Source organism: Choristoneura fumiferana, chromosome 22 (assembly GCF_025370935.1).
Source record: "Choristoneura fumiferana chromosome 22, NRCan_CFum_1, whole genome shotgun sequence".
In the NCBI taxonomy this organism is placed as follows: domain Eukaryota; kingdom Metazoa; phylum Arthropoda; class Insecta; order Lepidoptera; family Tortricidae; genus Choristoneura; species Choristoneura fumiferana.
In genome coordinates this window covers 10,148,652-10,165,253 of record NC_133493.1, presented here as the reverse complement: position 1 = coordinate 10,165,253, position 16,602 = coordinate 10,148,652, and the positions used below count along the sequence as shown (strand labels likewise).

The 16,602-nt window shown below is 36.3% G+C and overlaps 2 protein-coding genes across 5 annotated transcripts; one reads left to right on the top strand and one right to left on the bottom strand.

The window, feature by feature from the left end:
• Positions 1-1,429: 1,429 nt before the first annotated feature.
• On the top strand, positions 1,430-2,658 carry mRpS16 (mitochondrial ribosomal protein S16). Its single transcript, XM_074104832.1, has 3 exons — positions 1,430-1,625; positions 1,774-1,933; positions 2,495-2,658. Exons 1-3 carry the CDS (start codon positions 1,509-1,511, stop codon positions 2,611-2,613), a joined length of 396 nt encoding a protein of 131 aa, XP_073960933.1. The 5' UTR covers positions 1,430-1,508; the 3' UTR covers positions 2,614-2,658.
• Positions 2,659-3,617: 959 nt separating this feature from the next.
• LOC141440324 (receptor expression-enhancing protein 5-like) lies at positions 3,618-14,815 on the bottom strand. Of its 4 annotated transcripts, XR_012452688.1 has the most exons (6): positions 14,603-14,815; positions 14,297-14,529; positions 9,667-9,790; positions 9,002-9,101; positions 7,752-7,793; positions 3,999-4,080 (listed from the first exon to the last, which is right to left on the bottom strand). XR_012452688.1 is itself a non-coding variant. In XM_074104829.1 (5 exons), the coding sequence occupies exons 1-4, from the start codon at positions 14,730-14,732 to the stop codon at positions 9,010-9,012; spliced, it is 579 nt and encodes a 192-aa protein (XP_073960930.1). In that variant the 5' UTR covers positions 14,733-14,815; the 3' UTR covers positions 3,664-4,080; positions 9,002-9,009. The 4 variants fall into 4 exon arrangements, 3 of the variants coding, with proteins under 3 accessions (XP_073960931.1, XP_073960930.1, XP_073960932.1); XM_074104829.1 differs by lacking the exon at positions 7,752-7,793 and having other exon boundaries at positions 3,664-4,080; XM_074104831.1 differs by lacking the exon at positions 9,002-9,101 and having other exon boundaries at positions 3,990-4,080.
• Between the last annotated feature and the right edge of the window lie 1,787 nt (positions 14,816-16,602).

Sequence of the window (16,602 nt, the reverse complement as noted above, 5' to 3'; positions counted from 1 at the left end):
TCTATTGAATCAGGTGTTACTTTGCGGAGGTCATCAATGAACTAAAATAATTTATTTGCTCACCCGCGTGACCGGTTACGGATGAGTAAAGAAATTATTTTATTTCATTTTAAGTACTATTATATTATGTATTTTTTCAGATTTTTTACGCCAACGGTTTAGCTCGTAGGGGGTACTTCGCTAAACAAATTAGAATTTCCCTAAATCCCCATCCATAAATCGAATCGGCCTTCAATGGTCACATTCAATCGCTGCCTGTTCTATGTATGTTGTAACTATGTTAGCTTTAGGCGCGAGTCAGTGTACCCGACCGATTCACTGTTCCTGACCGGAACTAAGCAGCCGTTTCCAGCCGCTATAATATAGTTATCACTGGAAATGATAATAAGTCGTTTTAAGCCGCTATAGCGCTACAAATTTCAGTAACCAGCTTCACATCTATAGTCAGATCTAGGTATACTTAATTGTTAGTACCTATAACCTATAGTGTACAATGTATGTACGTACATACATCATCATCCCAGCCTATATACCTACGTCCCACCGCTGGGCACAGGCCTCCTCTCAGAACAAGAGGGCTTGGGCCATAGTTCCCACGCGGGCCCAGTGCGGACCGGGAACTTCACACACACCATTGAATTGCTTCGCAGATTTGTGCAGATTTCCTCACGATGTTTTCCTTCACCGCAAAGCTCGTGGTAAATTTCAAATGAAATTCCGCACATGAATTTCGAAAACTCAGAGGTGCGAGCCAGGGTTTGAACCCACGACCCTGCTTGAGAGGCGATAATAAAGTCAAACCACTAGGCCACCACGGCTTTTTAGACGTACAATACAATACAATACAATACAATAACTCTTTATTGCACACCAATACAGTAAACAGTACAGAGAAAACAAGTATATACATAGAGACACACTACATACACCTATACGTACATACATCCTAATATATTTTTTTAATTATGATTGTGGAATGTTCGGCTTTTCTCCTGGAATTTTTAATTCAGAAATCAATGGTAATCCACTCGCTTATTAATTGAAACCTACTTCTAGTTAAGTATTTTAGGTACCTACATGTTACTGGTATTTTTGGTTTTCTACTGTTCATAACGCTCCATAACGTCATTAATGGGCTAAAAGAATGGATGTTAGCCAATGTTAGCGTAGTTCTCGACTTAATTCACAGACACCATCATTATTATAAACAAGACGTTTGTTTATTAAAGTCCGTGACTGATTTAATCATTACTTTCAGTAGTTTTCAAGAAATCTTAAATAATTTTCACGTTCTTTACTAACCATCGTTAACTTGATTTTTTTTCGGATAAATTATTCTATCAAAGTAAACTCTATTCCTTAGGTTTAAGGTACAGATTAAAGCATAGAGAAGTATTTGAACGAACTAAATGAAAAGAAAATGGTTGAAACGTCAATGTCAATCCCGTCCCGTGCAATAATTTGAGGTTATAATTTGCTTTACACAGATATTTCTTTGTTATTTCAAAATGCCGCTGCCTCCAGCTAGCGGAACAGGTAGATATTTCGCTAAAGCTGCAAAATCGATACGTTTAGTCCGACATGGATGCACGAATAGGCCTTTCTTTCATATCTCAGTAACTCACGTAAGTGTCTATAATAAACATTCAGTTTTATTAAAAGTTATAAAACAATGCCTGGGTATTTGTGTACAATTGGGCTAATTATACGCCTTTCTAGCTTTTCTAGACCTCATTGCATCGTTTTAAGTTTTTTTTTTATTTACTTTTAAAGCGCAAGAGAACCACCACACAGCCTGTCATCGAGCAATTGGGCTCATTTGATCCTATGCCCAATGCTTTCAACGAGAAATTAGTTGCTCTCAATTTGGAAAGATTAAAATATTGGCTCGGCAAAGGAGCTCATGTCACTCCTCCAGTTGGTGAATTATTAGGTAAGATCACTCTATCAATATACACAATAAGCAATGCATCTCTGATCTCTTGTGTTACAATAATATAGTAAAATCTCGATTATCCGAAGCTGTATCATCGGAACCCCCAACTATCTGAATGATGAGATGAGTTAATCCAAACAACTATTATTATTCAAATCTGTTTTGTGTTAAAACTGTAAAAAATAAATATTCCATACACAATACATAATCTTTAGAAATAAAATACTTTATTTTTTTGTTATGGCAACGGAACCATATCTTGGGCTTGTTTGACACACTCAAGTGGTTTTTTAATTACTGTATTTTTGATTGTACTTATGGACTTGAAGTTTCATGTTTTCTCTGCTCCAAGGGGTAGCAGACCTGATGAGTACTTACCTATTTATAATAATTTTACTTCCGTTTTTACTGACTCGATGTATAGAACCCAAAAAATAATGCAATAGTGGGAATTAAGCCCTCACTTTACTGAACAACACAGACGCCAAATCTTCTCAATGACTTGGTAGGCTAGGCAGTGTTTTGTTTTGGTTATGCTATATGGAAACATTATTCTAGGTCTCTCTGGATTCTTCCCCATCCACCCCCGTTCATACATGACGGCGTGGCGGAACCGCCAGGCTGAGGAGTTAGCTCAACAGAAGGAAGCCGAGAAAGCCAGCGCTACCGCCTCATAGAAACTATGTTAAGATTTGCTAGATATTAATAAATAGTGCTTAGTCTATCGCTTTTAAATCATACCCTGATTAACCTATAGAGGTTGAAACAAGTAAACAAAAGAAAGGATCTAGTGTCTTTGGCCCTTAGGCGACTCAACCTCAAAAAAAACTTCTGTATATTTCCATTGTCTATACTCCATGTCCATCTGTTCATGAACTTAGAAGTTTTTTTTCTAGTAAGAGACCTCTGCAAAGTAACGCCCGAGATAAAAAAATATCCTATGTCCTTCTCCTATGTTCTTCCCCAGGACTCAAACTATCTGTTTACCGAATTTCATTTAAATCAGTTCAGTGGTTTAGACATAATGAGGTAACAAACAGACTTACAAACTATTATTGGGTGGAGAAAAATGAAACATGAATTATAAAATGAACTCGTTTTTATTACGTGAAAAATGACAGGATAACAATTCCTTGGGTGAATACAGTAAAATTACATTGACAGCCAAATCAACGAAGGCACACTAACATGGTTTGCATAACAAGCAAACGTGGAAAACTGTCAAAATGTATAACATCGATGGCAAATCTGTACTATTCTAACCTCAAACTAGTATTGATTTAACAATCAGCAAAAGTTTAAATGCTTGATCGAAATTTCGTGGTAAAATGTAAAAAAATTGTCTTTGATTCATGTGGTAACACTTAGTCTTTTTGCGAGGGAAACTACGTAACCTAAAAACGTATACTTTAACCAAAACTAAACAGGGAACTAGGATAACATTCCTTGAGCAAATACTTGAAAAAACTAGGTAACAGAAAATTCATTTCACTAAGAGATCTAGAAGTAGGGGCAAAATTACTAAACGCTTTTACTTAGTATATTGAAATTTCATTCCCAAGATCTTTCGTAAAGATTCAACTAAGAATTTAATATATTATAGCTAAAGTAAAAGATAAAAAAGATGCCATGATAAAAAAATCTTAACTACAATTATAATACACGGTTTCCTTAAAAAAAAGAAGTTTTATCAATCAGAGTCAGGTTAACAGGTCAGTCCGAGAAATAATTGCCATTCCTATGTTTTTTTTTTATTTATGAAATTCAGTACACAGAATCTGTATACGTGATATTTTTAAACATAGTGTTTCAAAGAAATGGCAACATTTTCCGAATTCACTCTACGTCAATTCGATTTTTAAACATTTTTTTATCAACAAGTTTTTTATTTGTCCATGCCCTACGAAGCCGTAGACGTCAACTGCCGACTTTTTTTTAAATGGCTCCTGTCAATTTTTGGCAAAATTGGCAAGAGGTTTGTACCATGTACATTGCTACTGTACATTGCTTTTTTTTTGTTTTAATGGCCTGCGATTGTGCTGCGAAGCTTACAATAAAAGCGGGTGCATTATATTTGTACTTTTTGCTCCCATATTTGCATAAATGACCGGGGGCTTAGTTGTTTTTCCGGACTGCATCCACAACTGTGAACAGAAAATAACACATTTAGTTTGACTTCCAAATTTGAAGGCATTTAATACTTAATTGTCTTACTTTATTGTCCATAAAGTATAATGTACAGGGTGATTATGAGTACATGACTGGACTCAACCATACACAACTCAGTAAATGTATTCAAGTCGTTTATTGCCGTATTTACGTTAAATATTCACATTATTATTTTTAACTAAAACAAAAGAACACAAAAGACCAGAGAGACAACCTATAATTAACTGAGTTGGTTTTGATCACAATGCCATATTCGCCTTGTATAAAACTAATAGAAATTGACAGTCAGCTGTGAAATGGATACATTTAATGTGCCTGTCACCAGTTTTTGTTTATAACCAATTCTAATAGCAAATTGACTGTAGAAGACGTTTTTAAGGTAATAAATAACACTTTTTATAATTATTTGGTGACAAATACTCCATTTTAATTAAAACTTCATTCCGTTTCTGGAAGATCAAAATGGTGGATTATTTTGATGTACAGTCTCGATCTAGGCAGTTTAGGCTAGCCACTAAGGTAGTGTTGTGAAAAACGCTCATTTTAAGGCTTAAAGACTCGAACCCTAAAGACTCTCAAGGCTTAACGACTCAAAGGCCGCAAAGACGGTTTTTTGCATCCATACGCACAAAATAAGCAAATTTAATTCTCAAATATAGTTGAGTCTTTAAGACTTTGGAGTCTTAAGAGTTCGAGTCTTTAAGCCTCAAAATGATCGTTATCCACAACTCTACACTAAGGTGATCATACAGAATGACTTGCAATGAGGGCTACTTGACAGGCGAAATACCGCTAGATGGCGTTAGTATCATTCATCATTGCCTGATTTAGTTATAATGAGCCAATTGCAAGCAAGACTGTAACGTCAAAGTCAAACCGACCTTACGATAGTAACGCCATCTAGCGGTATTTCGCCTGTCAAGTAGCCCTCATCTCTGACCGATTTATTTTACAAAAGTATATAAGTACAGTCAAGGGCCAAGATATCGACACGACCAAAGTTACAATAATATGTATACACGACTTTGTGCACTTAACATTAGGGCCGTGTATACATATTTTTGCAACTTTGGCCGTGTCGATACCTTTGCCCTTGACTGTACATATTGTTCATAAGTATGTATTGCATTGCCGTTGGGTAAGTATAGCGAAGTTAAAATACAATTAGCACACTATGTTAATACAGTTTTTTATCCTAGAAGCTTTATTGGCCACTAATTAAGCATGTGATAATTACTACAGTTGCGGCTGTTATCTTTTTATAACGAAGCGTAGCATGTATGACGTTGTAAACTCATGCACTTAGATTACATCTCAACTAATCATGCTCGTGGTATGTGTCATAAGTAGAATGCAAGTTAATTTATTTGTAATTGATGTTAGGAGCTGCATTTTAGATTAGGTTTAGTTTAAAAGAAAAGCATTAAAAAGATCTGGCAGAAAACAAGGATGTCAGGCGTCGATTCAAATGTTAGTGAAAGCATTTATTATCATCTAGCAGTATTAACCGAACATTACGTGTAATTGGATGAATATTAAGCAAATTTAGCTGCTTATAATAAGTGTAAACTAAAATTTGCTTCATACAAATACTAGTAGTGCAATGATGTTCAAAATAAAAACCATTATCAGATCTAACCCGAAAGTTTTTTTGAACATGTCTAGGATAGTAATAATAAGATATTAATCTATTTAAATGGAAGTGAAGGTTTTTTTTTATCTATTCGCCGACAGTTAAAATAGCGACTCTCGCTAATTATGAAATTGCTGCGACCTGCGACATCGTTTGGTGTGAACGTATCTTTACAGTGGGATGTTGTTAGTGTTGTATGCTACCCTACATTTGACAGTGATAACAAAAATGACGATGAAAATGTGGGTAGTTGTGCGCCGGTATTAGTCTGGCTAATGAAAGATGAACCTGCAAAACCGGGACAAATTTAAAAAAAAAAATGAAGATGGTATCACCAGGTATTACCATAGAATAAGTAATAATACAAGTACAGAAGCTTCTCTGCCGACAAAAGTGACGATTAGGCATAAGAATCGTGCCTACTTTATGCTTCACTGTCTATCGCATGCCTATTGGAGAATAAGTAATTATTTTAAACGATATGTTGAACACCTCGTTGAGTTTCTTGCCGGATTCTTCTCAACAGAGGTTTTTCCGAACCGGTGGTAGTTTTTTTTAACATTAATCTCTCTAATCTAATCTAATCGGATCGGAGCGGACAGGAACGTGAGATAAAGCGTCGTATCCAGTTGGGATGGGGGGATTTTGGCAAACTTTCCGACGTGTTCAGGGACAAACGAGTGCCTTTAAACCTCAAGCGCCGCACATTCGAACAGTGCGTACTGCCCGTAATGGTTTATGGAGCCGAGACTTGGACGCTGACTCGGCAGCTCGTCCATCGACTACAAGTCACCCAAAGAGCTATGGAAAGAGCTATGTTGGGGATTTCTCTACGCGACCACGTCCGGAAACACCGAAATACGTAAGAGAACGGGACTAACTGACATAGCTAAAACCATATCCTCTAGGAAGTGGAAGTGGGCGGGCCATATTTGCCGTAGGTTCGATGGAAGATGGGGCAAAAAGTTGTTGGAGTGGAGACCACGAAAGGGGTTCATGAATGTGGGGAGGCAGCCAGCAAGATGGACGGACGATTTGGTGCGAGCGGCTGGGAAGGACTGGATGCGGAAAACTCACGACCGCACAGAATGGTCTAAAATGGAAGAGACCTTTACTCAGCATTGGGTAGATCAAGGTTGAAGAAGAAGAAGAAGAAGATTTTGACTTTGACTTCGACTTTGATAAAAAGGTTAATACGAACGAATATTTTTGAGAAAAAGTGAATCTTAGGAACCACAATTGTATTGACCAGTTCTGAAAGGGATATTAGTATCAAAATATTTTGCCATGCCTACTAACCTACAAATTCGGTCACCGCATCTAATCACTCTTTTTTTCTGTTTGAATAAGGCTACCCTCTCTGTTTGTTTTTGTTTGAATTTGTTTATCATGGTTAAAATAATCTGTGGCACACCACTTTTGATTGTTTCGCCCATGTTTCAGCAGTAAATTTCCAAAAAACTCTATTTTAACACACGAAGGTACTAAACAGACAGAATAGATAAAAGTACAAGCTCAAGTGTCTGTTTTCTTATACTCTTTGGTCTGTTTGCCCATGACATTTGAATAATGTTGCCCTTGCCACTCAAATAATAGCTGGGTTTGGGTTCAGCTCAGCTCTCATTAGCCAAACTATAGTATCGTCGGGTAGTCGTGTGAGCAGAGCCGGTGGCGCGCAGTACGCGTTGCAGCAGCCGGCGAGTTGCGTTGCTTCGGGAAGAAGGGCTACAAATTAGCTAAACTCGATTTAAGACGTGACATATCAGGTTTTATTTCATTAAATATGAGTTAGTCTCATGGTAGTTTCATGTTTAAAATGTCGGCGAACAGATTATAATGAAGAGTAGGTCTGTTAATAATATAAGAACGGTGAAAGTATCAAGTATAATGAATGTTATTTGTTAATGTTATTTACTTTTCATAGCCCAATTACATATTTCCTGTCAGATACCAAGTATAATTTGAAATGTACAAAAGCAACCACGCTATTCCATCTACACTACTTCCACTTACCGTCAAATTTTGATTGATATAAACAGCATTAATCCGTTTTACCTAAAAACCAGCGTTTGTGTTATTAATAAAAAGGAAATACTTGCTCACACGCAAGTTTACAGGGATGACAGTGCAAAGGGGTAATTAAGGTGCTACAAAATTGCCAGCTGCAAAAATTCTCCAAGATAGACATAGACAAAAACGCGGGACTATTTTTGAAACTGACAACACTAAGTGTTGTCTATGGTACGAGCTAAGTTAAAAACAAAACAAAAAACATACTTTGCACGACAAAGCACTAATTCTTGTTAAGGCTATAAAGTTCGGTTATTTCTCGGCGAGTTTTTGCATTGAGCGTTCTATCTTGTGGGAGGTCGTTTTCACCCATTCCGAGACGTTTTCGACTTGTTCTGACGTCCTTGAAATCTGCTGTTTTGCTATGGGAGCAGCTGCAATGTGAATTTCATTCATTCTCTCTAACTGTCTACTTGTAAAAGAATGAATGGGCTCCTTGATCAAGATTGTACGCGGAGCAATAATGTGAGCTATGACTAACTTCTAACACAAGAGGATTGGCTAAAGAAAATCGGGTAATTTTTGCAGCCATAATTTGTACATAAATAAGGGACTACTGATGAGTACAAAAACAAAACATTCAGTAACACATCTATCAAAAACAGTTTTGCAGGAGTGTCAGTGAGCTACCAAGGACTTATTGGATATTGTTGGCCCGGTTGTATGTAATGTACGACGTTGCCTAGTTATCTAGGCTAAAAGCCACCTTCTTTGAGCGAGATCAAAGATGGAGTTTCAATATCTAGTGTAGAGTCTAGACTGTCTATCGGACAGAGACAGGTTCTGCCTGCCTACGCAACAGTCTGACTAGCTGATAATGTCTAAATTTGACGTTGTCTGTCATTCGACAAACTCCATCTCTGCTTCCCCAAAGGTGACCTCTTTCGAAACGTCAGAACTATGGTACGGCAACCACATTTATTAATCTGCAACCTGATTCGTTAAAAATCATGTTACAGTCGTTAGACAAAAAAGAAACATGTAATACGCCTTTAACACTCAAGACAGTTACCCAAAATCCCATTTCTAAATGAACCTATACCAACCAACCGATCCTACATAAAAAAATATCTATAACATTGCAAATACTTCGTTTCCTAAAGCATTGATGACACAGTGCACGAAATAAATATAATAAGCAAAGACCATAGACAAGACCCTTAGCCATGCAAGCCGAACCACATAGATAATACCTTGACGTCTAGTCTCTATGCAGGTCGTCAAGTTTTTTGGTGGCAGCCTTTAAAGTTTTGTCAATGGATTTATTGATGCCTTTCATAAGCTTATCCAGATCTGCAAAAATTTGAAGACCTATTATGAAGTGAAGTAATTTGTGATGGATGGTCACATTTTTATGTACCATCCTTGATGATGTTATAGAAAATACAGCTTCAGCTTATTTTGGGCAGAGCAAAGTGTACATTTCGACAATATTTCAAGCAATAATAAGACTTGTGAAAAATGCAAAGTATTAGTATTATCCCCAGCACATAGACTCTGTGTAAGAACTCTGTACTTGAAGTTCTGTTACAGATTTTTTCCTGAGATAAGGGAGGAGTCTCCCTAGCTCTTCAAATACAAAAGTATATATAACACATCGTTGCCACTTTTGCTCTCTAATTAATTACTGGAAAACGTGTGATATTTCGGCACACGTACACTGTGTATTGTATTGTATTTATAAATGCATATCGGAAATCGACAAATGAGAAATGACTGCTAAAATTTTCTTAAAAAATCCGATCATTGTTGCGTAGATTGGAGTGGTCCAAAAGAGTCCAAAAACTGATGAATGAAGCCTAGCCATACCTAGTCAACTGAGAGCGGTGAAACATATATTTGTAGCATAAAATTTTACCTGCGCTTGCCGCTGCGTCAATCTGGGCGTGATGCTTCATGTAGTACGGACGGATGATACGATGGTAGATGATGAGCGAGCCATTGTATTCGGTCGGGATGTAGCACCATATCACGAAGATGCACTGGAAAAGAGAAATGGTCAAATTTTAAGAAAAGTCGTTGAAATAGATGTACAAACTGAAAAAGTTAAATTTGTTTGCAGTGCAACAGATAGTCAAGTTGGCATTTCTTTGAGTACTAGAAATTTTGCTCATTTAGCGTACCCTAGTGAAGATCTGCATTTAAGCGTTGACATAAATTCTAAACTTTTCGAGCAACATTTATTTGCAAAGAGCAATACATAAAACAGTAACAGACAATTAAACTATAACTATCTTTAACTAATGTACCTATATAAAAAATATTACAAAAACTAAAACGAATTGTGTATAGGAGTCCCCTTAGACAGGGTTCCGAAGATGCGTTCGCTCTTTGAATAGCTAAGCTAATTCTTTGTCTTTGTTCGGTCCGCTGTGACTTCTACTAACCTCTTTGTTTCCAATTATATGAATCAAAATTATATTCAGCAATAACCTTCATATTTATAAACAAATTTAGAAAAAATAAACATCTTTTTGACAACCTTTCTTATTTAGTCGGACACAGTAGTAGTATTCGATCGATAGGAAGTACCATTATCATTATCACACCGTTTTACAATAAAAATTATGACATGACAGTCGTCATTATTCCTACGCAATATTTCCACAGTGATATCTTTCGTGCCTAGTTTCTTCCGCATTCTACATTATCATCATCATCATCATTATCATTTCATTTCAGTCGTAGGACGTCTACTGTTGGACATAGGCCTCCCGCATAGACCTCCAGTTGCTTCGGTTGGCAGCGGCTTGCATCCACCGTGAACCCGCGGCTTTAACCAGGTCATCCGCACCCATCTCGTCTCGTTGGTGGAAATCCTACGATGCGCTTGACGATCCACGGTCTCCACTCAAGAACCTTTCGGCCCCAACGGCCATCAGTTCTCCGTGCTATATGGCCTGCCCATTGCCACTTCAACGACAATTCTATTATGCCACAACTAAAATTCATTCCATCTATAAAGTTAAACTATGCATACCGCGTTGTCTAAACGCATGCTAGATAGTTATACCTAGTCAATAAAAGTAAAGTGGTCACAATTTAGTGTCCTTGGCGTCGTCCGTCTGATATTTGTCTAGATAAAACTACTGCAGAGCTATACGACGCAATAGAATAGACAAGCAGTAGAAAACAGTGAAAAAAAATACCAGGGCCCAATTGCATAACAAGTTACAAACTAATACGCGTGATTTTGTATTGAAATTCACTAATAATATTTGCTTGTAATTTGATATGCAATTGGATCCAGGTATTTAAAAAAAAATACACGTTTTCCTTGTTAGTCAGTAAGTGTTACTAATATCATTGATATACATCATGTAGTTTTCGAGTAAAATGCCTGTGACATACGGACTTGACGAAACTATAAGGATTCCGTTTTTGCCATTTTGGCTCCGGAACCCTAAAAAGATGGTTGGGATGTTTGGTTTGTATAAATACGTACCTATCATATCCTGTAAAATACACGTGCCGGTACCTACTTAGAATATATTAACAGCTATCTGCGGTAGATTACAAGGCTTAAGGTAGCAAGTAGCAACAATGAACGCACGCGACCTTGCACTGGAAACGCTAACAAAGCGCCGCAGTTGCGTGAGACGGACAGTACAGTAGCCTCTGTTGTTTTGTGTGTACGGTCAAGTCAAATTATGGAGGATGCCACAAGGAGGTAGAGTATCTCGTATTCCAGATAGAAAAATCCGGAAAGAAAACTTCATTATACTCGTATACCCAAATGGTTGTCCAGAAAGGATCGCTTTAAAGCTATAATATTTCGTTTTCGTATTTGTCTATACTATTATACTACGTAGTTTTATTTGCCATTTTAAGGGTTATAAGTAGGATCACTTTGTTGCCCGTCCGTTCGTCCGCCGGTCTGTCAAGTCAAGTCAAGACCCCTTATCTCGGGAACGCGTGGAGATATCGAGTTGAAATTAAAACCATATACCTAATCTGCAGTCCCTTGAAACTGTGAAAAAAATTAATTTCTAATTTTCTAAAACGTAAAAAAAGACGGCCGTTTAGGCCAAAAAAAACGTATAAATGTTTTAAGGAATCAAAATTTGTAGGGTATTTTTCGTTGACCTAGAACTCTGAAATTTAGACTGGATATTCATAAATACCTACAGATTTGTATGGAACCCTCGGTGCGCGAGTCCGACTCGTACTTGGCCGGTTTTTTGTTATTTCACCAAACTGGTGCTCAAGTGATATCTGGGGGTGAAGGGGATCGAGCCAAAACTCACGACATCTCACCAACAAATTGAACAATCGCCATAATCTACTCTCGTAATTTATGTATGTCCCCTATTTCACTGGACTGTACTTGCTGCTGTCTGTTGCTATGTGAACAGTACAATAAGCTTAACAATACAATATACAGCCTTAAATATAGCAAGGGGATGTATAGTAGTCTCTGAGTTAATAAAAATCAGTGTTTAAATTTCTTTTCTTAACCGTAATACATGCAACCTTTTCTCAGTAAGCACTCATCAAGTCGTTTGAGCAGCGTTATGAAAAGGTTGTACTGCGGGTAGAGCAACTTTTAGCTAAGTTTAAACTAATAATTATTTTTCGAAATAAAAACTTTATGGAGAGTACATAAATAGATCCAGATTAAACTGAAATTATTAAGTAGGCATATTAAATGAAACCGGATTGACTGATTGATTACTAATATTTTTCAAAGTGAAATTTCATCAACATGTTACACTATCATATCAATTACTAAGACTAAGAGAAGGTATTTTTAAATAATCAGAAGAATAGTTACAAGGGAATACTTTTAATTCAGACACCCCAGCATATCTGATTAAAAAATATTTTTTTAGGGTTCCGTATCCAAAAAAAATCTAAGTAAATGAAAAACTATGTCCTCAGGACTGTATGTTTATGACAGTAATACCTAGGTAGACAGACTCTTAAAACATTGTTGGAGGTTGGTATATTAGATTAGACTTCACCCCCAAACACATATAATAAACGCATGTATGCACACACACAAGAATGAATCATTAATATATAATATTAATGCTATAAGCGATAATTGTGTTATAAGTATTAAGTACTTGTTTATAAAATATTGTGAGGCTCCTATTAGAATGGCACTCACAAGGTGACATTTGTCATTATATTTGTTCAATTCATTCATGCTTGATCTTGCGAATCAACCTATACAATTTCATCATCATCACCAGCCGGAAGACATCCACTGCTGAACAAAGGCCTCCCCCTTAGAACGCCACAATTAACGACAACTCGCTACCGGTTTTCCGCAACTCTCACAATGTTGTCAGTCCACCTGGTGGGAGGCCAACCAACGCTTTGTCTTCCGTCTTATACAATTTAACAATCTAATAACTGAATAGATAAAAAAAGAACAAAGGCTATTAAAATATTACTAAGTACTCATTTCTAATGACAATGACATTAAAAACCTATTACCAAGTTCAATATTGAGTTAGATAAAATTCTATAGGCTTAGTCATCAAGACATTTCATAATGTGTCAAAAATACATATCTTTCACTATCTCAAATGCCCAATACTGATAATAGTATTATATTTCTAGGTATCTGATAATGATAAGGGTGTCTGGATGACAATGGTTTCTAGAAATTCGACTTTATGTTAAAGCCGTTGTAAATTGCACCACCTACCTACTAAAGCCTATTCCTTACCTACTACTGTCTAGTGTAATGGTTGCCTGGAAGAGATCGCTCTGAAGCAACAAGGCCGCCTATTGCTTACCTTGGAAAATCTTTATTTACCTGAGTTTTCTGTACTGCTTATTATGTGTTAAAGTAACTTAGAGTAATTTGCACTAAGAAGATTAAGTTAGGACAGTCTGATAGTCACATGAACATTGCTTGTTATACATTGATGTTTGACTGAGCTAGTAGTTTATTAATTAAATTTGATGACCTTTAACCACACTAATGTGGTTTGCACAGTACATAAGGCAATATTACTAATTGGTAATTATTTATTACCATTACTAATTATACATTGAATTAAAAGTAGGTAACTAATTAACTGGACTGGCAGCAGATAAAAAAGGGAAAACCGAATAAAAGCTGTGCATACACATAATAGGTTAGAATAAAAGTGAGAGAGAGAGAGAGAGATCTTTTCATTCTTTACAATACCTTTCTCAAAGGTAAAAAGTGAGATACCATGAACTAAGTCTTTCTTTGTCTGTGGCATTGTATAGCTCTTAAAAAAAATGGTTCATTCATTTTTATGACTGTTTAATTAAATAACGATACAAATGAGCTCTAATGAGTGTTTTAAAATGACATAAGTAGATTATTCAAAGGAACATCTGACTAATCCTACCCAAAATCGATTTGCACACACCAAAGCACAAGGTTAATTTTGTATATCGCAAAAACAGAACACACCGTCGAAATGTTCCCGCGTTTTTTTTTTCCTTAATCTAGTAATAGTAGTTTTTTTTGTTAATATGTAACATATGGATGCACTTACCTTCATCAGCCAGTAGAGCGGGAACCAACCGACAATGAAGTCGGAAAAGTACTCTACCACAGAGAAGCAGGCGTACACCACCCAATATGTCAGCCACTTCGTGTCATCATCCTTTTGGGGTGACTCCAATGCCTTCATTGACATGTAAGCCGGGTACACGAAACCAATAGAGTTGCATATCAACTCAGCGCCGAATCCAAACACTAAATATAAACCGGTGAATCCAACCAAACCTGCCAACACAAAAAAACGTCAAAACCCGCTAAGGATATAAATAAACGCTATAAGAAAAAAAACGAGGCTCACCTAGAAAAATGTACAGCCTGCTTACGCCGGTCTTTTCTTCCAGTTTCTCAAAATATCTGGTCCATGGTTTGCTTTTGTCGTTCAGTTGGCGTTCTAGGGTGTCCCTGTACTCAATCAATTTGGCACTCATTGTTGGAAAGGAGTTTAGCGTGTGTATAGATGGTAACCGGTGGGAAGTCAGACCACGGCCACGACTCGTTGACAAGTAATGGCTGACGCTAACTTTTTTTGTAATGTTGCCATGCCACTGCTCGTGAATGTTATCCTAATCGGAAGTTGTGGTAGATTTCGTAATAAAATAATTTGACAAAATCATTTACTTATTCTTCAATCTTGTCCAGTGACGGAATCTGTATTTTTTTTTTATTTCTCAGCATCGTTTCTAGGATGTTTCCATCCAAATCAGTTAAAAGTTTTCTATGAGTAACTTTTAGATGGAATGGCAACATTGACCGTTGACAATATACAATTTTATTGTTTGACACTGCTACTCTGTTGTTGTCAAGTTGTTGTAATAATTCGCGATGGCTCAGCAGGGCTACTACGAAACTCGAAACTCGAAGTTCGTATCGTACTATCCCTCTCCCTCTCGTATTAAATAGTATAAGTGATAGAGGGACCGCACGACACGAACTTCGAATTTCGTAGTAGCCCTGCAGAACGTTGCCAATATAACTATTTAGCTTCTATCGAATATGTACAATGCTAATTTTTAATTACTTCGTCTGTTTTATTATCAATTATCATAGTCTCTACACAACAAACATCCCATTACTGAACACAGGCCTTATCTCAGAATGAAAGTGCTTGGGCGACACTAGTTCGACATAGTGTTGCGAGTGTAAAAATTGGAATTGCTGTTTCTGGAAGCGGAAATTGCCATTTTTAAAAATATACTACGTGTTATTTTTGATTTCTGTCAACTTTAAGGAAATATTTAACAGATGAAATACAGTAGTTATTTTTTCCAAAAAAGTGTTTGTTTAAAAGATATTCAAAATGTAAGATAATAATTAACTATGCGCAGTAACACAGTGGAAGTTTTAATTTAAGACGTTTTTCTTAAGTCTTTAACTAACGTGTTCAGTGCACACAAATTAGTAAAAGAAGGTTAAAAAATCAGATTTTAGGTGGCTCTTTTATTTTTCACGTCAATATCACAACTCAAGCTCGTGAATTTCGCAATATAATATTACCTTTTACAATGACTTAAAGTTTTAAATGTATGTTTTTTTATTTAATTATTTAAAGTCATAGGTGGTTTCTATCATGAACTGAGGCGTCTTGCAAAGTTTACAGATAAGTACAAAGAAAATCAAAACGTTTATCTTAAGATAATAATAAATATGCGAACTGCCGTAAAATTTGATACGCTGCCTTATACCGTATTTTGTGATATTCGATCTTATACTCAATTTATTTTAACACTTGAAACTTAACGGTAAAATTTGCACACGTTTCTAAATGAAACAACGAAACTATTTAAAATTGAGTTAACTACTATAATAAAAACATAATAAATACAGCTAATAAATGTACATGTAGGTATTTTTAACCGACTTCATTAGTCCATTTGTGTTGAAATACCGAGAAACGTGTGTTACAATTTGATTGGTAATAAAATTGAAACCTTAAATTAAACGGGGTATTAATTGCCGTGTATTACGGCAATTGTTATATAATTGCAGCACTGGTTTGACAGATAGCAATGTTGCCAGACATGAGAAAAAATAAAAAAAAAGGTTTCAATTTCAGGTAGTTCAGCTATTCGACAAGAGATGGCGCTACCATTACAAAGTTACGTGTAACGTGTAATTACAAAGTCTTGTGTACAAAGCATTGTATTATTAACTACTAGCTAAAATTAGGTAAGTAGGTAATGAGTCAAGCCATCTAAGTTGTCTAAGGATAATGAGTATCTCAACTGACAAGACTTTTTTAACCAGCCTAAAAAAAGGGGGTTCTCAGTTTGACCTGTATGTATGTATGTTTCTCCGCGG

Excerpts from the sequence above, each read along its gene's own strand:
- mRpS16 (XM_074104832.1), top strand. The coding sequence starts at position 1,509 with ATGCCGCTGCCTCCAGCTAGCGGAACAGGTAGATATTTCGCTAAAGCT. Across the intron at positions 1,626-1,773 it reads TTCATATCTCAGTAACTCAC|CGCAAGAGAACCACCACACA; the intron begins GTAAGTGTCTAT and ends TTACTTTTAAAG. Across the intron at positions 1,934-2,494 it reads TCCAGTTGGTGAATTATTAG|GTCTCTCTGGATTCTTCCCC; the intron begins GTAAGATCACTC and ends ACATTATTCTAG.
- LOC141440324 (XM_074104829.1), bottom strand. The coding sequence starts at position 14,732 with ATGAGTGCCAAATTGATTGAGTACAGGGACACCCTAGAACGCCAACTG. Across the intron at positions 9,791-14,296 it reads CGCTCTACTGGCTGATGAAG|TGCATCTTCGTGATATGGTG; the intron begins GTAAGTGCATCC and ends TCTCTTTTCCAG. Across the intron at positions 9,102-9,666 it reads TGACGCAGCGGCAAGCGCAG|ATCTGGATAAGCTTATGAAA; the intron begins GTAAAATTTTAT and ends AAATTTTTGCAG.